Here is a 26534-nt window from a genome sequence, read left to right on the forward strand (position 1 = left end):
TGTCGCTGTGGGTGCAGCGAAGGTGGAGTAACTAGACAAACTGAACACGGAGTTGTTTATGTCAGGTCCGAACATGTTGGGACAAACCCTTCATTCTGGTATCAGGTTAAAGCCTGATGCTCAGGCGTGCCTGTGTGTGTGTGTGTGTGTGTGTGTGTGTGTGTGTGTGTGTGTGTGTGTGTGTGTGTGTGTGTGTGTGTGTGTGTGTGGTTTGACTGATCCCAAACATAATAAAGGCAAAGCCGTCCATGAAACACCCACCTGAAGTTCACCTTTGCTGTGTTGTTCCAGCTGTGATGGGAATTATCTGCATCACGTAGCTTTTAACCTTTGACCCCTGCAGCATGAGCACCTCACTCATTTTACATTTTTAGCTTCAGTTATAGCTGACTCTTTCTAAAAACATTGCGCTCTAAAACAAAGAATCCTAATTAATCTGTTTTCATTAGAGTCTGCATTTCAAACCTGAACTTTCACCCTTTAGATTTTTACTGCCACATTTCTGCTTTTAAACATGACATCAGAGCTGCCGCGCTTCCTGCAGTCGGTCGCGTGTCTGCGTGTCCTCATTAATGTGTGAAAATATGTGGGTGTGCCTTAATGACAAAGCAAAACCAAAGGCCACTACAAAAGCAGCTAAAAATAATGTCAGCCATAAAAGCCGTTTAACTTGGCTTTGGTGTCACATTTGGACGTCTGTTATTATTTCATGCAGTGTGGGTAGTCCTGAATTACTGTAAACACTGCCTTTTTTATGTACAGGTGTTGCTTTACCTTTTTAAAATGACAATTAAATCTAGAGAAAACTTTAATAAGACACTTTAATGATAAAAAGTAGTTTTATATGCAGTTTTTGTAGTTATTTTAAGGACAGCCAACGTCTGTGTGAGAGCTCTGATCAGTGTCTGTGGGGTGGGGGGTTTCGGGGGATGGAGGGCAAACACGCCTCTGCTTTGATGTGTAATTTGTGAGTGTAGCGGGAAAAGGTTGGACATGAAACGAAAGACGCTTATTTTTCAGAACCAGCTGCAGGCTGATGGCTCGGTGACGTCATCAGAGTTTCTTAAACATTTAAAGTGTGAACGCATATTCATGCATCACTTAAAACTTTAATGGCATTTCTGCATTGACGCTGCTGTTTACGAGTCGCACGCAAAAGTTTGTCACAAAAGTTTCACTGCTTTTTATTTCCAACACGTAAATATAAAAGAAATACAAAATAACATAGTAACATTAGTAATATCTCTGTGTGAACAGTTACACACGTATGAATACAGAAACACTTTTTGCATCTTTAGATTCATCGCAGCCTTAAACTGTAGGCCCACTGGTGTCCATCTCACACAATATTCAGAATACTTTCTGGCAACAAATGAATGAACTTCAGACATCAGCTGTGCTTTTTTCAGCTCTACAAAATCCAAGAGTTACAGAGTTTATCTTGAACACGAGTAAAGACTCTTTCTTTGTTAAACCTTCTATTTGTATTTTTTTTCCCAAATACCACAAATTTGGTCTTCTTCATGAGGATTTACTTTTGTCAAACCGTTTTTAAATATTATTCATTTCAAAAATCTGTTAATGCTACACTTGTAGGCCGCTTGCTCTAAATCCCGATAAGAAGAGTAAGAAGCAGCCAGTGTTTCACATTGGTTGGTATTATTTGTGCAGAGGTGGAGCTGCGTGTTCACTTCTGTCTTTGTGGTTTCCTTTGTGCTGCTCCTCCTTCCTGTGATTCATGTAAAGCCCGGGGTTTTGTAATCAGCACACGTATCGCTGATGTACCCCAGCCCTCTCTTACTGAGGCGAGCGGCCACACTTTGCTGCAGATTGCCAGTGCAGTCGTAAACACCTTATTAATTAGTTTGAGTGCTGCATGGGTGAAGTCACATTAAAGAAAAGAGCTCGGTTTGTGCAGGTGTGTGTGGTTTTCGATGTGTCATTCAAATGGTGGATCACAGTGGGACTGCACACACACATTAGTTTGTACAAAGGTGGACAGATTCAGACAGGTAGGACACACACAGCCCCAACAGGCTGGCCACGCCTTCAGATGTGCAGCGGCATGTCCTCTTTCTCAGTGCTGACGACTTTCTCACAGATGCCAGTGACTCACACTCATGTTTCCATTTTTTAATGCTTTATTTGCCAGATAAATGGATAAAACCACTTCAGCACGCAGAGAAAAAACTGCAGGCATCAAAACAGAGATGTGGAGTCACATGTGACGGTGAAACTGTGCAGCAGAGCTCGAGCAGCAGACAGAAAATAACCGTAGTTGAAGTGCTAATCCTCTGAAAAACCAACACAAAGTGTTTGACCTTTACCCGTAGTGACATCTTTAGGCTGCTTAGTCTGTTCAGCAGGAGATCAGACAACGAATAAAAAGAGTGAGAAAAATAGAGGCGTTATTTCACGAGCTCTGCGGGAATCTGAATGTTCTTCTTATTGCTCTGGAGTTAGTGGTTAACGAGCCTCCTCATGGGGAGGGTCATTTTTATCATCAGTGGTTTTCATTAGAAACACACATGCTGGGCTTTTCACCCACACACTCCCACTGTAAATGTGTAACTGTGCAGAAACAGTGGGATCTCCTGGATGCTTCGTGTTTTTTCATGTTTACAGCCCGGAGAGTTCAAAGCGTGCGCTGATTATTCTTTCTTTTGATTCTTTTAATTGGCGCTATGTGGAAATCCAGATGTGGCTTAGATAACAGTTTCTTGACTAATTCATATTTTTCTGTTTGGATAAAAGGATCAGTCACACCCAACAAACCAAAGTAATAACCTGACTCTGGATGGCCTCCAGTTACACTCTCGAAACAATTTTGGATAACTCAAAACAAACATGTTGGACTTTCATCTCTGCAAAATCAAAGTCCCGTCATCCGGGGTTTCACAAACTTCCTGAAACACCTTCAGTGGATCCAAAACACCTGAACTCAAGGGGAGAACAGCTTCTGTTCATTGGCTCAGGGCCTCATTTACTGTCAGCCAATCACAGCTGGGATCGGCTGACAGTAAAATGGAGACGTATTTGTTTCTTGATGACCTGAGTATATTTATTTATATAGTTACATTTATTTATATTAACATATTGAGTAAAGCCGTCTGCTTATACAGTCTGTCTCTATAAGAGATTTCATTGCTTTAGTCTTTATGATTCTAACCTGAGCAGGATAAGGTCGCTATTAAAAGTGATGACCTGATGCAGAGAAGCAGGTGAGACATCCTCACACACCTTACCTGTCCGTGTTCCTGTGCTCAGGTATAAACTCCGAGGTGAAGTACTCCCTCCTGTCCGGCGATGACGGCTACTTCTCTCTGGACGAGTTTTCGGGGATCCTACGGCTGGAACGACCTCTGAACCCTGAAACTCCGACCACATTCGAGCTAAAGGTGAAGGCCACCGACCGCGGCCTGCCTCGTCACCTCCACTCTGTTGCCACGGTGACAGTGGATGTGGTCTCTCTGGACGACTACCAGCCCGTCTTCATGAGCTCCGAGTACACCGCCCAGCTCCCAGAGTCCTCGGCGGTCGGGTCGGAGGTGCTGAGCGTGTCTGCGCTCACCAGAGACAGCAGCTCCCCGGATCCCATCGTGTACCGTATCATCTCTGGGAACGAGGACGGCCGCTTCCAGCTGGACTCACGAACAGGTCAGAACAGCTGATTACACGAAACACTCGGCGTTTCATTATTGCGCTTAGGCAATAGTGAATAGTGGAATTGTAAAGCGCTTTGAGGGTATCGAAAAGCGCTATATAAATGCAATCCATTATTATTTTTATTATTATTATTAGGCGTACAGGTACAGGTGAGCTTTACACCTGAGCGGCATTTACCCGGCCCCCCAGAAACAAGCCACATATCAAATAATAATAATAACAACAACAACAACAACAACAACAACAACAACAACAACAATAATAATAGTTGTTATTATTCTTATTATATAGGTCCTTTCAGCTGGAGAAAAGAAAACAGCAGCAGAAATAATGAGTGAGGGTTAGTCAGCTGAAAACAGACAAGCCAAAACAAAGGGCTGAAAGATGCTAAACCAAATATCAGGTGACCACTCGCTAACAGTAAATATAGACACAAAAAGGATTTCAGAATAAAAGCACAAAGAGAAAATGGGACCGTTGGTTGAGATTAATTTATTGTGACAGAGTTTTCTCCACTTTTGTTACTTTACAACAAAACGATATACAACTTTTATTGCTATGGGTGACTAGAGGCTCACTAATTAGCTGAGTATTTAAATTCATGACAACGGTAATATTTCCTCTGCATTAATATTCAGGTAAAGGAAATGCTTTGGGCTCAGTCTGAATTTAAACAGTTTAATCATTTTGGACAAATAATCACAAGGTTTAAGTTTTTCTACCTGCAGATGTTTTTAAAAAGGATTAAGACTGTTGCCTTGGTGCAGAGAGGCTTTATTAATGCTGCAGATGGTGCAGCGAGCGCTCGCGAGCTTCGCCCTCTGCTGGGTTTAACAGTCGGACTGAACTGCAGTGTGGGACTCACAGCTCGTTGCCAATAAATCATTAAAGGCCAGAAGAGGTGCACTCATCTGTTTATTTTGAAAAGCCAAGACAAGACGATCAGAATCTCAACTAGATGGGATTCACTGAGATTGCAGGTTATTTTTGGTTCGTATGACACTTTAAAGCTGAAATGGAAAAGTGTGAAACTGTTGGCTCGGCCTGCACACCAGAGCAAAGAGACCAGCGAGCAGCACCACAGTTCCAGCAGTTTAGCGATTTCACTGATCGATGCAGCCTCTGCAACAACGCAGGTCACTAACTCACATGTCTTTACTTATTCTCAGTTTGAAGCGCTGTCAGCCTGCAGCACACACTCACGCTTGCATGAGTGTGTGACGGTCCTTCATGCAGCTGCTCTCTGGACAGCAGAAATAGTTCTGCGTGTCGTCCCGTTAGGATTGTTTTGTTTTTTTAACAGCCGGCTGACACTAGTTTCATATTTACCCAGCATACAGGATGTGAGAATATGATTGGTCAGCGTAGTTATTTTTAGTTTGGTGAACTTTGAGCTGGTCGATGCTATGTCAGTGAAGAATTCCAGGCGAGCGGGTTGTGTTTGACCTGAATCGTGTGTTTTATGAATGGATCCTTCCCCCTGCAGAAGAGGGAGTGCTGTTTGTGTGTCGGAAGCTCGCACGCCTCCGGCGGGAATCGCCAACAGGAAGAGTTCAGCTTTCTGTCTGAGATGATTCACAAACAGCAGAAGCTCCAGTTTCTCCTGTTTTTCTCAAAGTTAATTTCCAATCAATACTCATCCATCCACAGCATGATTAGAGATGAGTGACTCACTGGCTTGTGGATAATTTATGATTTGAGTTTTTTGATGTCTGCAGAATGATTCAGAATTGAATCAATTATTGATCCTGTGCATCATCCGTAAACATCTCCGAGCATATTGTGGAGTACGCGGTCGTAAATAGTAAATCTCCCTCCGGCCTCTGATCAAATCAGGGGCGATTTTAGCCCATTTTTTAGCCCATTTTTGGGGGTGCTTCAGCATACAGTACATAATTGAGATGGAACATTTTAACAACAAAAGTATAGATAACCCCTCCCCCCTCCCATAGTGGTTTGTTCCAGCTCTCCCCTGCTCTGGCTCTAGCGCCGTTGCTGCCAGAGCGATGGTGGCTGAGACGCAGCGGAGCAGAGGTGGAAGTGTCTGGCTTAAAACAGGACATGTTAGCTGCATTTAACCTTCAGTTACTCTTTATATAGTTAGGTAGGAGTCAGGCCATGTTTCTTTTTAGCTGAAAAATATTACACCAGGTAACCTGCAGTGTTGAAAATGTGTTTTCCGACTATGTTTGCTACCCTACAATCCGTCCTGCTCTGTAGTAAAATCAGCAACATTTGACCGTCCTGTTGCTCCCATTTAAATGTATGCAGCCTATTTAAAATCTAAAACGTAACATTGTCCGCAGCCTACTGTTGTTACCACCGTCCTGTTTCAAATGTAATGAGAGAAACTGGTTATTTTGTCATATGTGCCGATATTGAACCCAAGGTACTAACTAGCTAACTGACTGGATGCCCATTAACCTTATAACTCCTGTTGTGTGTGTGTGTTTGTTTGTGTACAGAGAGACAGCCAGGTTCATAATGGATATGAGGTAGTTTTTTCAAAAAAAGGAGCCACATTCAGGTAAAAGTGTAAAATCAAATGATTCATCAATAAAGGATAATGTTGGATCAGTGTTTCAATATTTATATCCTTTATTAGATGTACATGTGGTTTGTTTATTTGCCTTTTGGTTAAAAGTAAACTGAGAGAGGACTTTTTTTTATTAGTGATCTTAATAGTATTTTTTAATCTAATTGAATACAATCTATTTGCGTATGATTGTCAGTCCAAAGAGGGAGAGAGGAAAGAGGAGAACATGAGGAGAAAGTACAAGGTCAGGAAGAACCAGGTAAGAAAACAGACAGGGAGTACTAACAGGCACAACAGAAACTGTTAAACTGGCAAAGAAAAACTAATTTTACTCGTACAATCTGGAAGTTGTGTTCTCCCTATGTTAAAGCTGCTATACACAGTCTGCAAAACAAACTGGGTTGTCAGCCCTGGCACTGCATTACCATATTGAGCTTCAGTCAGAGGAAGTCACGGTTGCCAGAGACTTTTTGAAGCTCAAGAGTGAGGCTGGTGCCATTCCAGATATGTTAACATTGTACAATCTTCTGGATAATCAGATCTTCCCCGAACTGAAAACTGTTATTCAGGTTGCCCTAACAAACCCAGTTAGCAGCTGGAGCTGTGAGAGGTCTTTTAGTGTCTTGAGTCAGCTCCATACCTGGCTGAGAAGGACCATGGGTCAAAGCAGACTCCAGCACCTGGCTGTGATGTCAGTTGAGAAAGAGATGCTTGAGAGACTTGAACACCAAAATGTGATAGAAAGATTTGCCAACCTCAAGCTGAGGCGGCAGAGGATAAAAGACAAGAAAAAATCTGCAGAGCCATATTAGTATCTGCAGTAAAGATCTTTTCATACATTGTATACATTGTACCAGAGGCTAAGGTGTCTCAGTTTTTTTACATTTTTTAATAATATTTTGTACATTTCAAGGACTCTTCTATTTTTGGAGTGTATTTTTATGTATCTCTATTGTATTATAATACACTAAAAGTGAATCTCTGTCCAAACAAATGCACTCAGCTTACTTTTTACTCACAGTGAGCATCATTCATTATTATCCCGCAGTAATTAAGGTTAGGAAACTGCGATTGTGGCTCAAAGAGTTGGCAGTTCGTCTTGTAACCGGCAGGTTGTCGGTTCGAGCCCTGGCTCGGACGGTCTCGGTCGTTGTGTCCTTGGGCAAGACACTTCACCTGCCGCCTACTGGTGAGGCCAGAGGGGCCGATGGCGCGATATGGCAGCCTCGCTTCTGTCACCAACTGTAGCTACCTCCACCAGTGAGTGAATGAATAGTGGAATTATAAAGCACTTTGAGGGCCCCGCAAAGCGCTATATGAATGCAATCCATTATTAGTATATGTATTTTTTAAAAATTCCAATCCATTCTTCTTTTGCAGCATTTAAATAACCTTGATCAGATTTGATGGTTTTGTTACAGACTTTTCAAAAAAATGTTTTGCTTTTCTTTCACAAATGTGGGGATTAAATTGTGTTAAAATGTACAAAACAGTGATGTCATGTTTTGTGACGAGGACCCAGGCACAGAGAGACTTGATGAATTTAAGAATCTTATGATTTAATAAAGAAATTTGCAGACTTGCACAGAGATGGTAAAATTGTGATGACTGATAATGGAGATGAAGACAACAGAGGACGAGGACAGGGAGGACCAGGGGTTTAAATGCACCAAGGGGACAGTCAGAGGGAACTCGGGACAACGGGAGACATTTAAGGATGCAGGGACTGACAGAGACAGGGAAGAAGTCTCATCGTAACAAGGAAAGTTTACCTTGCCTGGATGGGCAGCTCTCTGGGTGCTCAGCACCCCAAAGCTCTGATCCTAGAATCGCCCCTGGATCAAATGCTGTTTGTCACACACCGGACACACAGCACTTTTTCTCTCTTACTGCAGCTCTGTACTGTGAGCCAGAGCGCACAAATCTCTGCGAGCTGTGTAAGCTCCAGAACCAAAAGACAGCGCCATCACACAAATGAGGAAAACCTCAGTGACGTGTCACTTCACGCTTCTGCTCAGGCAAAAACACAACGTCAAGCTGGAAACAAAAGTCTTCCATGCATCATCGTTTCAGTTATAGGATTTGAGATGAACAGTTTATAGCATCACAGTTTGATTCTTGGGCTGGATTAGAGCAGCTTCACATGAGTCACAATTCAAAATAATCCTTCTTTTTCTCGCACTGGACCTCAGTTCATCCTCTGTCTGAAACAAGCTGTTTAAGCCCTTGAAGCTGGCTTTGTTCTGATTGGCTGACCATTATAAACAGACAGTCTAACAGCTTCCTCTCTGTGATGTAATCCTAATCTAAAGAGTGTTTAGAGCACTCAGGCTTCCCTGGCAGTATGGGGAGGTGATGGGGGAGAGGGAGGGCTTTGCTGCTCAGGGCCCAGATGATAAGTGAAAGAAAATGGATGAATGGATCTATTGGTCTTTATTTTCTTTATTTTCTTGTACTTTTGTCTTGTTTGCCTGACTTTTAGGATTTCTAGGGCCTCCTCCACCTTCTGATAAATATATGAGTTGACTCTGCCCTCCATGGAGACACTCGTGATCAGCATCTTTTGATGCTTCGTGGCCGAGTTGTTGGGGGGTTGTTGGGACCAGAATGAAGACTCTACTGAGCTTGAAGCTGAGCTTGCTGCTTCCAACAGTGCGAGAAAAGCTGCTGTAGAAAACCCCGATGATCCGAGCTGCCTTTAACCTGATTCCGGATGATCCAAGAATATTCCAGAGGCTTTAATGTTTAGCAGCGTTTGTCTTTCAGGGCTGTGCTCAGTAATGTGGGTGGAGATCTGAAACCAAGCTTCGAGGCGGGCTGCTCTGTTAGTGTTCCGCACATTTCCTCTTAGACTTTATGTCTTTTTTAGTAGTTGTTGGGAAACATTACCATGCACTGAAAGTTAGTTAATGGCACAGAATTGCAGCGGTGACACAAAGGGAGGAAAAAAATAGTAAATCTGCAGAGTAAAAAGTGAAATCGCGGACTTCCTGCCAAGTTTGTAAAATGTGTTTCTGTTACTTCACTGAACGTTACTGATCTTTCACAGGCTGCGAACTTGAGGAATGTGTGAGCTGAAAACGCTCCAAAATCCCTCCTTTGACATTTGCCGGTAATGCGCCATTACGCCCAGAGGTCATTTGTGTCACCAAATCATGTGGGTGAGATCAGAGATGTTAATGAAGAGGGAGACGCACCGTGGCAGCTTCCAGTGAAACGAGTCGTGAATGACAGGACTCGTCAAAAGCAAGCTAGCCTGGACTTGATGTCTTGGCTCTCTGATTATTTTCTTTGAGCCCACACACACCAGCGCACATTAGCGCAGATGTGAATCAACCCGTCAGGAGCTGCTGTCACGCTCTCACATTCTTCATGGTTTTTCTGCTTTTTGCTGTGAATAAAATTCATAATTGTAAAGATTTCATTTTTCACAAAGAAGCTTGGTTTATTTTATTAAAGTCATCAGTTTAAGCTTTTAAATCACGGGTGTCAAACATTTGTCCCGGGGACCAGTGCCGGCCCCTGAGAGGTGCAGCTTTGGTCCCGTGGAGGGTCAGTGTGGATGGAGGGTTGAACTGAAAATGAGCTCTTCATTTAGGGTTGAGTCCAAAGAGGGCAAAACTATGACCCACTGGGAGACTAACTGGAATTATAAGAAACCCACAGTGAGGCTGAGAAACACTAAAAAGGTTATCAGGGAAGTGTAAGCAGCTGGGCAGAATGAGACACCGAACACGACACGGGGGAAACAAAAACAGACGCAAAGCACAAGGAACAGCTTTCAAAATAAAACAGGAAGTGAGGTCCGAGATAAAGGATGTGGTGTAGGAGCAGAGTGGGTGTGAGGAGCGTTAAAAATGTGTCCAAACTCCTGGAGTCGGTTGGTCACACAGGGACTAAATACATACAGACTTTGTGGGGCCGCTTGTGGCTCATGGTGCACATTGAATCGTGGGAAGTCGAGCTCACAAAGCAACCTTCTGATTAGCAGGCCGCCTGCTCTGAGCCACCAGATACAACAGATCAACAGTGAGGAGAGTGAGGGCTCCATCCAGGTGATGTGACCCAGTTACCTGCACCACTTAATTAAAATTGAAAGAGATGTAAAAAGGTTGAGTCCAGTTTACTTTATCTGCCTTTTGGCAGCGCCATTAAAAAGGCCTATCATCCCCAGTTTCTGATTGGTCGAAGGGCTTCATCAAAACAGTAATTCTGAAAGAATTCATGTGCCGGTTTCGGTCTTGTACCCACTTGTGAGCGTTTCCCTGTAATGTGTTTGTAACTGCACAGTGTGCGTGCCTCCGCAAACCCTCAGAAATATGAGCAGTGTTTGATCTAATGTACGAGGTGTTCACTTCTCCACTATCAGCTACGATCAGCGCTCTTAAGCAAGGCATTCAGCTTATTGCTTTAACACATTGGCTGCAGAGCTGCTGAGTGGTGATAAAAGCTGTGCAGTGGACTTACTGTCCAGGTGAGAATGCACAGAGGCGTGTCACATGATACCATACACAGAAGGAGGGAAGTTTGTACTGCAGGGAAAGAGGAAGGAAGCGAGGGCACTCTGATTTACTGAGCTCAACTCTTCTCTCCTGTCCCGTGTCTCCTGCTTCTCGAGGCGAGGATGGAATTTTGAGCAAATTTAGCACCAGTGTCGGAGGACGTGATCAAACCAGCCGTTTCCCTTCATGCAGGCCTCGTGACCCTCGTGGCCCCGCTGGATTTTGAGGTTTCCCGGGAGTACTACCTGTCTGTGGAGGGGAGCCGTGGGAAGTCGCCACTCAGTGACATCGCCACGGTCATCATTAACGTGACAGACGTGAACGACAACCCGCCGGTGTTTGGGCGCAGTGACTACAGTGCCGAGGTGTTGGAGGATCTATCACCTGGGCGCCTAGTGATGAAGGTGAGAGGTGTGACTCACACGAGGTCGGTCGTTGTTCTGTATGGAGTCCGCATGCTGGGTTTATGTAGCACATGCTCAAGCTTTTAATTAACAATGTTCCCCAGGTCGTACACAGAGACGCACTGACAGCTTCACAGCTGAGGGGCAATCTGCATGTATTTAGTGCTCATGTAAGCTGATGATCTCATAACACGTGCTAATGTAAAGAAAACAAGTGATGAAAAACATCATTCACACACATTAATAACAGCACGGGAGGAGCACGCACACACATGCAGTTGTTCAGCAGCACGTCAGCGTCATCCTTTCAGGCCAGCAGCAGAGATAACACAGCTCACCGCCTCCCGACGGTCACAGCTGGGCTGCGTGATTCTCTCCTCCTCGTTTTTCTTGTCATTTGTTCCCACGTCGTCAGGCTCACCTTTAAATAACGAGACAGAGGTTCTGGTAGTGGAATGAAAGGATTCGTTAGTTGCAGTCACAGAGGAGGAGAAGTCGGGCGGGACAACTTCAAAACACGGCATTATTCATTTTCAGTCTTTTTTTAATCTATTATCAAGTTTTGACTTTTAATAATAATGTTACAGTCGAACCAACCCAGATTAACTGGATGACTCATTGAAGTTATTATGTTAGAGAGAACAAAAGTATGATAATGATACTGAAGCTGAAGAGGCAAAAATCCAAGTCCAATCTAATCCTCATTTAAATGAAGGTGAGAACGAGTGCGCTGTTGTGAGGAAGATGCACGCTGTGCGGACGCAGCTGCTGAAAGCTTGAGAGGCTGGATGTGAAGAGTCCTCCAGCCAAGAAGCCACATTCAGACCTTCGCACAGAGCTCAGCTCTCCGTGACCTTTGACCCACTCGCAACTCAATTTGTCGGTGTGTCGTGGGGATGTTTTGTGTGACCCCTGACCTCCAAAGAGGTAGGCGCAGTTATTCCTCTCCCGATTTTCATCCTTGCTTTTTCTCCATGTCCAGGTAACTGCCACAGATGAGGATGGCCCAGTCAATAACCTGCTGCGCTACTCGATTGTGAGCGGCGACCTTCTGCAACAGTTCTCCGTCGACGCTCGCAGCGGTGACATCACTGTCCGCACTGCGCTGGACAGAGAGGAGGTGAGCGTGCTCAGGAGCAATGTGAGCTGCGTCGCACTAAAGAAGCAGCAGGTCACGTGAAAACTCTCTCCTCATCTGCAGATCCCTCACTACTCCCTAACGGTGCAGGCAGCAGACGAAGGCAGCCCACCTCTGTCCTCGGCCGTCCTCGTCGCCGTCACCGTCAACGACGTCAACGACAACCCGCCCGTCTTCTCTCAGGTCAACCACAGTCTGCTGCTGCAGGTACAACGACCCGAGCGTCACCCACCCAGGCTGGAAGCCTTTATTCATTTAAAATATTAATGTTATTATTATGCTGACAGATATTCCCCAGATTCCAACTCGTGTTCCTGCTGCTGTTCGAGTTGACCTAGAAAACAAGCTTTAAAATGAGCTGCAATGAGCCCAATACACCACATTTGAGGGGTAATGAGAGAGTCTCACCATGTTCTGTAAATATTCAGACTTTATATTCTCAGGTCAAAGGTTTGCTTCTTAAGTAGTGATTTTAATCTCGGAGAAGTTCTCCGCTGTTTTATCCCTTATGTGTAACTTTCTAAGAAAAACATCCCCATTTTTTTTGTACATTTGTTGTTTTTTGATCCAAGCTCAGTGGTCCATATATTCCCCCGCCTCATGCCCAGGTTTATAATCACTCTGTCACCCTGCAGATATGTAATGTGGCTCTGCAGCTTTAAAAAGACACAATCATGACTGCACCACACGCCTGCGTCAGGAAAAAGAGAGTTATGTCGAGGGAAAGAAATACGTGTGTGTACCCAGAACCGGCCAGAATGAATCACCTGTCATTAATAAGCTCGGCTGTCCTCAGGGAGGGCGCCACAGTTACAGTCCTGTGTGACTTTTGACACCTGTGGATAAACACAGACAGAGACAAGCGGTTAAGGCGTCCCCGTAAAGCAGCTGCTCGGCCTAACAAGGTGATAATGGAGACAGATGACCTGATGGCTGCAGGTAATTAAAGAGAGCTCACTACAGGTGACCGTTTATCCACCTGTCAGTACTCTCTGTGACAGGTGGATATATGCTGCTCCGTCATCAGAGCGGTTTCTGAGCTTTCAGGGATCAAAGCGGCAGAAAGACGTTTCGCTCTCACCTGAAACTCCTAATTACGTTGCAAAGTCAAAGCTTTCGCTCCAGTGTGTATTTTTGGATGCTTCATTGGGATGTGGATGCCCACATGCCTGCGTGCGTGGACATGAATTCACGCTGCTGGCAGTCCCATCGCAGCGCCTCACTGACAGTTACTTTTTCCCCCGCCAGCTCGCAAACTTCCATCGAGTCACTGATCCAGGACCGAAACACTGCCAAACCCAGTGTGAGGACAAATCCGGACTCTGGGTTATCGTCCCATCTGCCGACAGCTCCGCAGCCAGCTCTGCCTGATGAAGAAACTCAGAAAGAATGCAGCTTTAAGATAATTGCACGTTCCACCTGCACATTGGTCTCGCTATCATGAAGCTGAGCTTCGTCTCTCCTGCGTCCTGTGAGGCGTGCTGTAGTTGGAAGTTTAAAGGTCCTCTCTCGGAGGTGTTGCACATTTTAGTCCATTAACTCTGATGCATCCTCTCCCAAAGCACGCCGCATGTTTTTAGATTGATAACCTATTTTTCCAGGAAGCTCTGGTTTCTATTAATTCCCTACAATATGAAAATCAGCATGCAAAGCCTCTTAAATTAGTTGAGATAGTAGGTAATCCATCACAGCAAACAGCTGAAGGTCTTCATTATTTTCTGGCACAGTCAGTGGAAACAGGAGGGAGTCACTCTACAAACAGCTTCCATGAAACGACGCCGAAGTGTCTCTGAGCTGTACAGACATGCCAGCTGTTCTTTAAATGACCAGTAAACACGGATGGAGTGCTAAACAGGAAGAGTGTGATCAGTGTGGCTCTGTCCAGCACACATAAGATATTTGACATCCATCCATCCACCCACCACGCTATCAATCCACCAATTCATTCAATCATTCATTTATCCATCCATCTATCCATCCATTCACCCACCAGCAGAGATGGGCAGTAACGCGTTACTTGTAACGTGTAATCTGATTACTTTTTTCAGGTAACGAGTAAAGTAAGGGATTACTATTGCAAAAACGGTAATTAGATTACCGTTACTTTCCCGTAGGAACGCTGCGTTACTGCGTTACTAAAACCGTGATTTCTTTTTTGCGAGAACATCTCATGACAGTGACGTAAGCGAGTGCGACGTTCGTGACAACAGCTGTGTGCAGATCAACAATGGATCATATATCGAATCAGAACCAGAATCAGAATCAGAAAGGGTTTTATTGCCAAATGTTGAGCGGGTTTACAACATTAGGAAATTGCTTCAGTGCAAACATACTGTTATAAATACTGTTATAAATTAAGCTTAAATAGACATGAAAATAAAAATGAGAATAAGAATTAAAAGTGCTAAGTAGATAGAAGGATAGAAAGATATATACATGATATATACATGTATGAATGCGGGAGAGAGTATGAGCGTGCAGCATTTAAAGTGTGGAAGTACTGACCTTACTTTGAGTGTGATTCCATAAAAAGTGACAAAAACATTAGCGTCCGTTGTGCGTGGGAAGAAAACTTCTTTTTACAGCGAAAAAAACCCCTAAACTTCCGAGCAAGCACCGAGTGCGCAACGACGTAATGGGAAACTCACAGAGAAACTCGCGGATTCTTCCACTGACCGCTGCCGCACACCTGCACCAGAGCACACCTCCGCCTACCCTACTACTGCTTTACAGGTGAAAATAGAGCAACAGGACCGCTAGTCTTTGACTTTATTTATTTTCTGCTGTGTTTTACTTGCAACTATTTGAAAGAGTGAGTGTAAACACACACAAAAAAATATTTTAGAATTTTTGGAATGTGCAGAAAATAGGTTTAAATATCAAACAAATTTCTTCTAGTCAGAGAATGTTGCAGATAATTTAATTTTTGCTTGATGCATAAAGTTAAAACTAATAAAACAAGTTTTAAAAAGAGACTTTTCCATTTGATTACATTCTGTATGATGAATTATGCAGAAAAAGTAGAATTGGGCTGAAAGATCTATCACTTTATCACCTATTCAGGTTGCAAATCGTGTTTTTAAAAAGTAACTAAGTAACTAAGTAATTAATTACTTTTGAAAATAAGTAATCAGTAAAGTAACGGGATTACTTTTTGGGGGGAGTAATCTGTAATTAGTTACTGATTACTTTTTTCAAGTAACTTGACCAACACTGCCCACCAGTCACTGAGCCTAAACAGGCCAGTGTGAGTGAAATGGATGTGAGCCGAGTGTGTTTGAGTATAATCAATGCTTCACATGTTCCTGCAGACAGAACATTTCTAACTGTCAGATTAAATCCTGCAGAATGAGCTGGATGACGTTGCAGTGTATCTCCCATCACATGCTTGATGTCATGAAATAGGCAGAGCAACTATACAGGCAGTGTTGCATGTGAATGATTTAACATGAGGTAGAACATACTAAATCTCTGGTTAATGGGAGCTCTGAGGTCGATGTTGGAGCTCTGTGGTGCTGGGATAACGAGAACATCCTTAGAAGCACAAAACTGAATAAAAATGTGTCCCGCAGGAGGGCGAGGCGGTTGGCAGCAGCATCCTCCAGCTGGTGGTGACGGACAAAGACACCCCAAGGAACGGCCCGCCTTTCTCCTTCCACATTGTCAGCGGGAACGAGGGCCGCCGTTTCCATGTGGACCAGGGCGGCCTGCTGTCGCTCTCTGCTCCGCTCAGGAAGAAGGTGAAAGCTCACCATCAGCTCAAGATACAGGTGAGAAGCTCTTGTCTTTCTCTCACAAACTCTCACTGCAGGAAAGACATCTTAGAAAGTTTGTCTCAGCTTTGGAAGTGCTGAGCGTCGCTCCCGGCCTCAGCCACTGTGCTGTCCAGAGAGGTGAAGAAAAGTTAGAACAAAGTCGTCTTTATGGTTTTCTGTGGTTCTGAACTGTCAAGACTGACCCTGCACACCCAGTAATGATGACTGAGTTTGAATACAGGAATTATTTAAGCTGGAAAAATGAAAGTCAGAAGAATGACCCTGCTTCAACTCTTCACTATAATCCATTTACAGAAGGGGTTATTCTGAGGGTTCAGGCTGTTTCAGGTTGCAGCTGATGGTGCATATTCGTGTCCTGCACTGTATGGATTTTGTTGGCTGGAACAAATATATTTTGGGATGCTGAGAGATGATACTTTAGTCCAAAATGCTCCATTTTTCATTTTGTTCTCTGCTGTCAGAGGGAGAAAAAAATAAATCACAGTGGTTGGACAGTGTTTGGTTGATCACAACAAAGAAACAAAAGGATTAATATGAAATGTGAAATACAAATGTTTTTGCTTTGATTGCAAGTGAGAAAAAAGTTTATTAGAAAGCATTAGAGAGGAGGAAGACACACACCTGCACACCTGTAAATGCATAAGGAGAAACAGACATGTTACCTGTCCCAGCTTTTACATTTCAATGATATTTCATAAGAACAAATCAAATCATTTAATTTTTTGTGCTCCACCTTTGCCCAGGTGACAGACAGCGGCCACCCTCCCCTGTCCTCCATCTGCGTGGTCAACATCAATGTCACCGAGGAGAGCAAGTATCCTCCGTCTGTGGTGCCGCTTGAGGTCTCCATCACCACCTCCGGAGGGCTGTTTGCAAACCGGGTTGTCGGCAGGCTCCACGCCTCAGACCAGGATGTGCAGGACGTCCTGACCTACAGCCTGGTCTCGCAGAGTCCCGACGGCAGGAGCTTCTCCGTAGACCAGGCTGACGGCAAAATCTGGGCAGACGAACACCTGGAGGAGGGCTCGTACGCGCTCAATATCAGCGTGAGCGACGGGAAGTTCACCGTCTGGACCGGGGTCAAAGTTCACGTGTGGGTGGCCACTCAGCAAGCGTTGGACTCTGGACTGACTCTGCAGCTGGTCGGGATGTCGCCGGAGGAGTTCCTGGGCGATCACTGGAGAGGCCTCCAGCGCAGCCTGGGACAAGAGCTGGATCTCCCCCGGCAGGAGCTCCACCTGGCCAGCCTACAGCAGCGGCCTGACCCCCGGGCCCTGGAGGCCCTGCTCATCTGGAGGCCTCAGGGCGGCCCCGTTCGGCCCCTGCCCACCAGCAGGCTCGCAGGTGAAAGTGCTGCATGATCACACGTGGTCAGTGAGGTCAGTGTTCAGTATGTGTGCCATCTGACATGTTGGACTCTTTGGTACAGGAATTATATCGGACATCGAGGACTCTCTAGGCCTCAGCATCCTCAGAGTGAGTCACAACGGCTGTCTGGGCAGCGGATGCCCACCGCGAGGCTGCAGGAACTCCGTGCGGCTGTCGGGAGAGAGGCTGGGCCATTTCACCACCGCCAGAGCTACTTACATCACCCCGCAGCACACCTGGGAGAGCGCCTGCCCCTGCAACCGTACGTCCACCTGTCTGTCTGTACTCAGAGCATATGTACGTATGAGTGAGCTGACAGGGTGCAGCAGCTGTTTCTGACATCTTCTGAAGAGCAGCATGTTTGAATCGTAAAGTTCGGGCCTGCAGGTTTGCAGGATAAGTGTGCTGCAGTAGAGTCATGTGACTGAACACCCACAGAGGGCACAGCGTCCTCCTGGGTTATTCAGCTGTGGTGTAACTGAGCGAACCTGACATGAGGCCGGTTCAGCTCTTTATCGAGTCCTCTGTCACACGTGTAGGACTAGGCTTCTAAGCGAGCTTTCTGTTCGTGGAGGCTGGTGACTTTAAAGTGAACATCGTTGTAGGGTCTCTACCTGGAAAACGATATATACTGCATGCTTACATGCTGTGTTATGATGACAAGTACACTGACCTCCTAACCCCTGACGTCACTCCATATTCAAAGAGCTGCAGAGAAAATGATCTTTTCATGCTTCAGTGTGTGCAGCCGGAATTTCGTCCTTTTCTTCCTGAGATCTGAGGATGAGGAGGGTAAATATTCTCACCAGTGTCAGCCTGTTCTGGTGCATCATGTCGTTCAGGTTAACCTCCCTGCGGTTACACAAGCTGAACTGAGGGAGTAAATCCCCGGATTTCATGAATGGCTGTCAGTATTCCCTCAGCGGGCCACATTGGGATTTGTGCAGGCATTCCTGTATGGATTATAGCTGCAGGGGGTTTTCCTCTGGCTCTTCTTGTCACCAACATGTCTGACTCTACTTTACTTTTTAACCCTCTGCTCTTAAAACCAGTAAAGGCTGAGTTTTGTGCCAGATGTGCCACACTGCAGGTCCAAATGAAACTGCTGCCACGTGTTTCTTCTGCAGCTCAAAATTCACAAGTTCAGTTTAGAAAAAAGGTAAAAATCAGAGTTCCTGGGCTCTGATCGACTTTGGTGTTGTTAGTAAACCTCCCCACAGGCATCATCAAAGTTTAATCTTAGACCAACTAAAAAACAAAAGCAGAAGAGAAATTTGCTCATGGCTCTTATTTGCTCTGGGTTGCCAGACTGGACTCGTGGTTGCCGTCTGTGCCTGACTCTTTGCTCCGTTTTTTTCCTTTTCCAGTAACAACATCAAATAAATTTTCTCTCAGATCAGAGATCACACATTACAGGTTACCACCTCGTTTCATCTGAAGGTGTAAAAACATCAAAAGAGCCGCGCCTTTTAACACAGATTAGGATTATTAAAGATAAGTGGATGCCTAGCTGATTTGGTGAGAACTGCTCTGCAGGTATTTAGTGAGACAAACATAAGATTCCTGATCTCAGAAGCTCGCCGCGGTGGCACCCTCATGGTTGACGCGGTTAAAGTCCGAAAGACAGAATACGTAGAAGTCATCCAAAAATAAAAATCAGATGATTAGCACATTTACTCAGGAGAGGATAAACCAGGCAAACGCCTGGCCAGCTCATTCTTCTGTGTGTGACCTCTGCTTGTGTTTCCTCTGTTTGTGTCTCAGAGTCGGCGCTGAGGTTCGACAGTAGGTCCTACCTGAGGTACCTTCACCGTAAGGACGAGGACAACCAGGACTTCAAACTGTCACTGAGGTTCAAGACGATCGAGAAGCAGGGCGTCATTGTGTCCACCAACAGCAGCACCGGCTGGGGAGCTTTACAGGTATGGATGCATCTGCGGTGCTGTCATCAGAGAGCCGGACATCTTTGGTTTTACAACTGATGTAGTCTTCCTGAGAACACATCAGAGCTCTCACTGTTTCAGAAGTGTGCAATGAACTATGTCTGCCTGATCCTGTTGAACACTGTTGCAGTGTAGGGGTTTGTGTGAGAGGTTACCCAGAATGCACTTCGTTCCAGTTTATTCCGACTCTGAGAGAAGCTCACAGAAAGGCTTGAGTGGCTTCGTTAAATACACTAAAGTCATTGCTGCGGATTAGAGGGGTCACATGACCAGATCAAACCGGGACCTGCGTCATGCGCCTCCTCAGCCAGCGTAGAAGCTTCATGCAGGTCTGCGATTCAGAACCGCTTCTGAAATTCAATCAGGCATTTAGGACATGAGCACATGAAAGTACCTGTCACGCAGAGATACAAGAAAGGAATACCCGATATGCTCTCGATTTGTCGGGAGAACCAGCATGATGGTGAGGAGTTTTATTTCAAAGCAGTGACTAAAGAAAGCTGAACATCTCTACAACAAACTCCACTCTCACGCTGGCCTGCCTCGTCAGCTCACAGAGGTCCGGGACATCGCTGGAATTTCACACCGAAGGAGGCAACGTCGTCTAAAAACAGGCGGACTGACCCAGATTCACCACAGTGAGAAGAACACAGACCAGCAGCTCGGCGGGTATCAGATACTTCACACACACACACGGCGGCCGGCAAACAGGAGCAAATCAAATATCGGTATTTACGATGATGTGAGTGGGGATGAAGTGAAGCACCAGGTCATATCTGTGAATCATAGCTGGAAACTTTCAGGGTAGGTGTAGAAAAGAGGACTCGTATGCAGGACTCCTTTGGGAGAAGACAGTGGATGTATTTACAGTGCGGTAAAGGTGTAACAGTATATAAGTGAAAACACACGTAGTGACTCCTTCCAAACAGTAATCCCGAGTGGCGGTCCAGCTCCCGTGATCTCTCTCTCCGTTTCCCTCCTGGTGGCAAACACACAAACACACACGGAGTAACTAAACAATCCTCAGATCAACGTAAACTGCCACAAAAACCATCCGCGCTGCTCTACCGTGCTTCACACAATGATCCAGCGCTGACCGAAGCTCGATCGCCCTGTTAAGTAGGCAGCCCGGGAGATGGCGGATAATTGGCTACAGCTGGTCGGCTCCGATCAACAACAGGTGCGGCCAGTCTCTGCGCAGGAATGCCGTCACAGCTCGGAGGTAAACAATCCCGTTACGAGAGAGAGAGAGAGAGTGGGAGAGAGGGGAAGGGAGCGACATGCACACAATAACACATGGGCAGGCATCCAGGCGAGGGCTGTCGGACCATGACAGAAACATTTTGGGATGAAAAGCCTCACTCGACGGTCCCCACAGAGACCCGCCTTAAATCAACTCAGCGGCTCTGCTGCTAAATTAGTGTCAAACAACGTTATTAAACATTTGCCAGCTGAGATGCCCAGCTCAGGGGAAACTTCCTGTGAATGAAGGAATCAGAAATCCTTGTTCCGCCAAATGCTGCAGTTTTCTTTCTTTGTGTCTCAGGAGAGCAGCAATAGAGACACACACGTCTTCTTACCTGCTTGACTTTGTAAAAGAGGAAAATGCGAGCACGCTGCTTATCGTGCACGTCTGTGTAGGAACTGTATTTCATCTCGATGTGTGAGTGTGGAGCAGGAATCAGTTCACATCCAGATCACAACAACACTCACCTTGGGTAACTCTACAAATGCAAAAACTGAGCGAGAGGGGCTGCTATTGTGTGTGTGTGTGTGTGTGTGTGTGTGTGTGTGTGTGTGTGTGTGTGTGTGTGTGTGTGTGTGTGTGTGTGTGTGTGTGTGTGTGTGGATAATAGCAAACACTGAAATACATTTTTGCACGCAGGAATGAATTTTGTTCACTCAAATTTAGCTTTTCTTCGCTAAATTTCTCCTCAAAATGCAACACTTGCACCTGCAAACTTTTTTTTACGTGCGCTCAAATTTTTTTTACGTGCGCTCAGGATAGTGGCACAAAAATATCACCATAAACCTGCAGAGTTTCACAGGCTGTAAGTTTCTGAACTTAAAAAAAGAAAAATCTCCAACATTTATTGCCTCGTTTCGTGGAGCAGTACAGGAAGCTTTATTAAGCTGACTGAAAACAATGAGACCTGAACAGATAACTCATGACCCAAACCTGGTTTGATGATGTTTCCCCTCCTGGGCTTTCCTCCTCTATGAGCTCTCCGGCTCAATATTCACTCGCTCTGATTCTCAGGAAATTTCAAAAGCACCATTCAGCCTTTCCCAGCGTTCTCCCTCCTGGGCTTTGGATCTCGGTCCCTGCCCGCTTCATTATGAGCAGAAATGGCTTCAAAAGGAATTTCTTTTTTTTTTTTTTTTTTTTTTTTTTTTTTTTTTTTAAATGACATCAGAAACAGCAGTATGCGACATTACGTGATGGCAGAGCTTCAGTTCATCCTTTGTCATTTTTTTTTTTTTTTTTTTTTTAATAAATAGGACAGGGGGAATGAATGAGAGAAAGAGGGGGAGAGAAAGAAAGAAAACCAAAGGGGAGAAGAGACGGTGAGAAGGGGGGGGAAGAGAGAGAAAAAAAAAAAGAACTCCTGGGTCACCTGTATGGAGAAAAAAAAAAAAACAAACAAAAAAAACAAACAGAGGAGACAGCAAACAACAAAGAGCAACATAATAATAGAGAAAACAAAGCACCATCACAATAAACTAGCTAGTCATAGATATCAATATTTACTAAATAATAAACGATATTGTGCAGCACGCAAGATAGACAGCGCACAGTGTGCTTTGAGGCAGCAGCCAAGAAAGCTTTAGTCCGCGTCTGTGAATACCCATGTGTGCATACCTGTGTGGATCAGCATGCTTGCATTCCAAAGGTTTCTCCATGTAATGATCTGCTAGGGAGTGTGGGGGGGCCACAGCCCCGTCCTCCAGGGTGTGAAGCAGGTATGGAGGAGATCAAAACTCCAGACATCCAGAGGCCCCCAGAACACAAGAGACCATGGAAGACCAACAGAGGGGCAGCCGCGCCACTGTTCAAAAGGAATTTCTGAGCAGCGAGAGCTCCCTCACCTGGGTTTGGTTCAGAGAAACTTCCTGAACATACGAGGCGCTATTCATACACCTGATTACCCGGGAGGACTGAGCGGACTGTATGAGTGTACTCTTCCACACCTCATCAGTATTCTCTGTCAGCTTTCACACCTGTGGGACAGGAAATGCGTGCTCACCTTCAGACCTGTTTGCTGCCATTAATTTCTTTGCTTCTGCATGCATGCGCTTGGAATCGGCTCCTTTCAAATGAAAATGTGTGAGCATGTGGATGAAAAGCTGCCAGGGTGAGAAGTGTAGAATAGGAAGAGGTGATTTGTCACTCCTGTGTGATGAGGAGTGTCAGTGAACACACTCCATACACAGTTGGTGTTTCTGCAGTGACACAAAATGCCTGAAATGTCAGTTTAGGCTTTTATCGCGGTGAGAGAGCAGCAGGGAATCCTGCTCACAGTCTCATTCAGCAGTCGTCCCTTTGTTTTATTAAATTCCACCAGTGTGGGTCTGCGGCGGGCGAGGCTCTGAGGTTTCTGTTGCTCACTTTGCTCCACAATCAGAGCGGAGGAGGCGATTTACAGAACTGAAGAAAAGGAGAGCTAAGCTGTCTGCGTTCCAACCTGCAGAATGAGCTGGTGGTGGCATTTGATCACTCTGGAGCCTCTTAGACGAGGTGTTTTCTGTCCAGCTGGGAGGAGCCTGGGCCGTGCTCAGGAAACTCTGGGGAGATTATATTTATTTAGGAACAACTGAGAATTGAGAAGGCTGTGATGTAGGGTTAGCAAGCCTACCCCATAAAACCCAAATTCCTACGGAAACATTGAAGAGGCTTGGTTTAGAAGGAGGACCTTCACACTGAAGACTAAGGACTTCATATGGTGAGGAAGCAACAGGACTGAAAATCCTTCTTTAAGGAAGATCAACATCAGTGCATGGGAGGAGGAAAGGCAGGCCACAGAAAACATCCGTGGGGTGTCCTGGTTTGTGTGTGTCTTTGTCCATTTCATCACAAAGACTCACACACACATGCGTGAGTAAGTAGGTGTAGGGACAGCTGCCCAGAGGAGCTGGATGGAGGTGCCGCCACCCAGCTGTCAGGCACAGAGGGAACTGTTATGAAGGGGGAAACTATTAACAGGGACCAGAACAGTTTCTCTGTCATGCTGTAAACGTGTTTATTTTAACAGTCGGTGGGAGCTCTTGCTTGGATGGTCTTCGTGTGTTTTAGTGTTTGAGCAAATGCTCACGAACACTGAATGGATGATTATTAATTTTCATATTTGGAAAACAGTCGCGTCTCCCTCAGGAGGAGTTTGCAGCTTTTTCTCAGTGCTGCTGAATTTTGATCAGGTGCAGGGCAGACAGTGATGAATATGTCCAATACTCTGAGGACGACATGAGTGAAAATGTAATTACATGTCTCCCAGGTTGAGTCACTATTTATCCCCAAAGAGAGTAAACAAAAGTTAATGCACTTTTATGCTAAATGTGAGAGCATTGCTCCTGATAAACATCGCGTTAGTGACATCAGCTTTTAGCCTCTCAGACTCTTGGCCCGTTTAGCCAGCCTGATTCTGAGCAGTCTGAACTGCTGCCTTTCATCCTCCCAAAATTCTCTCCCAGGTGCTGAAACATCACCTGCAATCTGCAGACTGTTAAAGACCAGCGTTCCTTAAAAACACTGGATTTATATCCAGGATGTGAGGATGCACACTCTCTGTCAAGTAGCTCAATTGGACAGGTATGCAGTTTCCTGGCTGTGCAGCTCTTCTCAAAGCCAAGAGTCAGTCCTGATGCAAGGAGCCTCTTTGAGTTTCATACATACCTCTGTTGTCCCCATCCAAGTGAAGACACGCAGGATCACAAGTGTGAGCAAAGCTGAAATCCAGCCCCGATTCACTCACTTTAATTAACATAGCACCAAATCACAACAGCAGTCATCTCAAGGCACTTTGTATTGTAAGTTAAAGACCCCACAATACTACACAAAACCTCCACAATCAGACCACTCCCTTTCAGCAAGCACTTGGCAACTGTGGGAAGGAAGAACCATACAGGGAAAGGGGTGTGTCCAAGGGTTTTTCCTTTTTTTTTAAATTGGAAACTTCTATTTTAATGTTTGAAGCGCGTCAGATTGCTGAGTTTTCCTTCTTTGGCCTGAGCTCGGCCTTCTCCCTCTCTGTCTCGGTTTGACACCAGCGCTGTAGTTTGCCTGCGTGCAGTCGCAACACACATCACACGCTGCGGGCACTCTCCAGTTTATCAGCAGCACTGACAGGATGTGATATATAGAGGCGTGAAGCACTGATGCTGCAGAGCTGAAGTCTCTGAGGAGCGGGATTCGACTTATGCTGCGCTGGTGCTGTAAAAGCCCGAGTGCATCATCTCCCTCACACGGCTGCCATAAATCACACCCAGAGTCACAGGAACGTACATGATACAGAATAAAGACGAGCAGCACAATTCAGCCCTCAGCTCCCTCCTTCAGCCCCGTGGGCTGTCATTAATCCATGAGAAGAGTCCTGCAGGTCCGGCCCCTCCGATATGAATCACTGCTGAAGCTTTTTACTGCCACAAGAAAGCAGAGAGAACATGCGGCAGCAATAGAGAGCAGTGCAGCATCACCCAGAGGACGGCCTGAACGCTCTAGAGGGCTGCAAATAAAGACAGGAGCACGCCGAAACAGACACAGCAGCTATCAATAATGCCTCCGGTGACCAGCGAGGCCAAAACATCCATGCTCCTTGGAAGTTGGAGTAGCATGATGTTACATGTAGAAAACATGACCTGGCTTTGGGAACGCTGAGCGTGCAGAAACTCTGAGAGGACGCTGAGTGCACAGCATGACACAGTGAAGGACCTTTGACCCAATATTTTTGGCATTCATTCAAAATCTGAAACATAAGTCACAGCACGAGCGCCTAAACGAAGGAAGATGAATTTAAAGCATTTTGAGACTTTTTTCTAACAAACTACAAAACACTAAGTGATGGAACCACTGAAACGAATCTGAAAGGAGCATTAAATGTCAGAGCTGCTTCCAAGCAGGATGTCGGTGGTTAAATAATGTTAAATAATGTTGTTTCTTCATTTAACAGTTTCTTCTCCCCAGAAAGAAAGAAAATAACAAGTCAAAGGCTTACACTCAAAAACTGAGTCGGACGTATTCTTCTCTGGTTTTCGTGCATGTGTCTCACTGACCTTTGTCTTCCTCCCTCAGTTGGCCGGCGGAGACCTGCTCTTCAGGTACAGATGTGGAACCACCACCCCTGCCTCACTGCCGATTGGCTCTCATATGGTGTCAGACGGTCGCTGGCACAGCGTCCTGCTGGAGGTCAACTCCTCCTCGCTGAGGCTGACCCTGGACGGGCAGCATCCGGTGTCCGCCTCCTCAGTTGAGCCGTGCCAGATGCTGCGCTCCCATGGAGCGTTGCTCTTTGGTTCTCCTCCAGAGCTCCACCAACAGCCACATAATTTCAGCGGCTGCCTTGAGGGCCTGGAGCTCAATGGGGAGCCAATCAGAACAGGCGACTCGGCGGAATGGAGGGGGTCAGGGAGCAGGAGGGTGTTTGGGGTGTACCAGTGTTGCAGCGGGGGAGGAGCCTGCGACAGCAGCCCTTGCAAGAACGGAGGTGTCTGTGAGGAGGACGCCACGGGGGGTGAGTCGCCAAAAACTAGATTTTATTGAAAGTAAAAAAATAAAACAGAGATTTCGAGATTGTGCACAGAACTTCCTGAAACAGACAAATGTCCACACTTCAGGGCCAAAGTCCCGAGTCCAGCTCAGGGCTCTTACATCATTTAGTTTCCTCTCAGCCTCCAGTTTAGCCCGCCAAAATAAAAGCAGGAAAAATGTGCCAAAACATAAGGAAATACCACACAGTGTGTGTTCCTTTATCATAGTTTAATTAGTGTTTTTGTTATGATGACTTAATAAAATTAGATTAAAGCAAACAAACAAACAATGTGAGCTCAGTAACTAAAGTACTAAAGGAGAACAAGTGAAGTACCACAGGAGGAGGAGATGGACCGACGTGCGGATTCAGCAGGAACCCACACCCATTGGAGCTGAGGTTCTCCTCAGGAGGTTCAGCTCCATGTGTCCTCCTCTGCTCCTCCTCTGAGGAGGATTCGA

The 26534-nt window shown here is 45.6% G+C and overlaps 1 protein-coding gene across 2 annotated transcripts in view; it reads left to right on the forward strand.

Moving 5' to 3' along the window:
* fat2 (FAT atypical cadherin 2) overlaps positions 1 to 26534 on the forward strand; it is a 75115-nt gene that overhangs the window by 37949 nt on the left and 10632 nt on the right. For both annotated transcript variants that reach the window (XM_085367452.1, XM_085367461.1), the window contains exons 15-23: positions 3268 to 3657; positions 10897 to 11108; positions 12091 to 12228; positions 12310 to 12453; positions 15819 to 16016; positions 16766 to 17366; positions 17452 to 17652; positions 19155 to 19312; positions 25620 to 26058. In XM_085367452.1, the coding sequence (XP_085223578.1) occupies positions 3268 to 3657; positions 10897 to 11108; positions 12091 to 12228; positions 12310 to 12453; positions 15819 to 16016; positions 16766 to 17366; positions 17452 to 17652; positions 19155 to 19312; positions 25620 to 26058 (2481 nt within the window). The remainder of the gene's footprint in view (positions 1 to 3267; positions 3658 to 10896; positions 11109 to 12090; positions 12229 to 12309; positions 12454 to 15818; positions 16017 to 16765; positions 17367 to 17451; positions 17653 to 19154; positions 19313 to 25619; positions 26059 to 26534) is intronic.

This window comes from Diplotaxodon limnothrissa, linkage group LG2, assembly GCF_057381915.1.
Source record: "Diplotaxodon limnothrissa isolate DT_005_m linkage group LG2, D_limnothrissa_male_GT1.1, whole genome shotgun sequence".
In the NCBI taxonomy this organism is placed as follows: Eukaryota; Metazoa; Chordata; class Actinopteri; order Cichliformes; family Cichlidae; genus Diplotaxodon; species Diplotaxodon limnothrissa.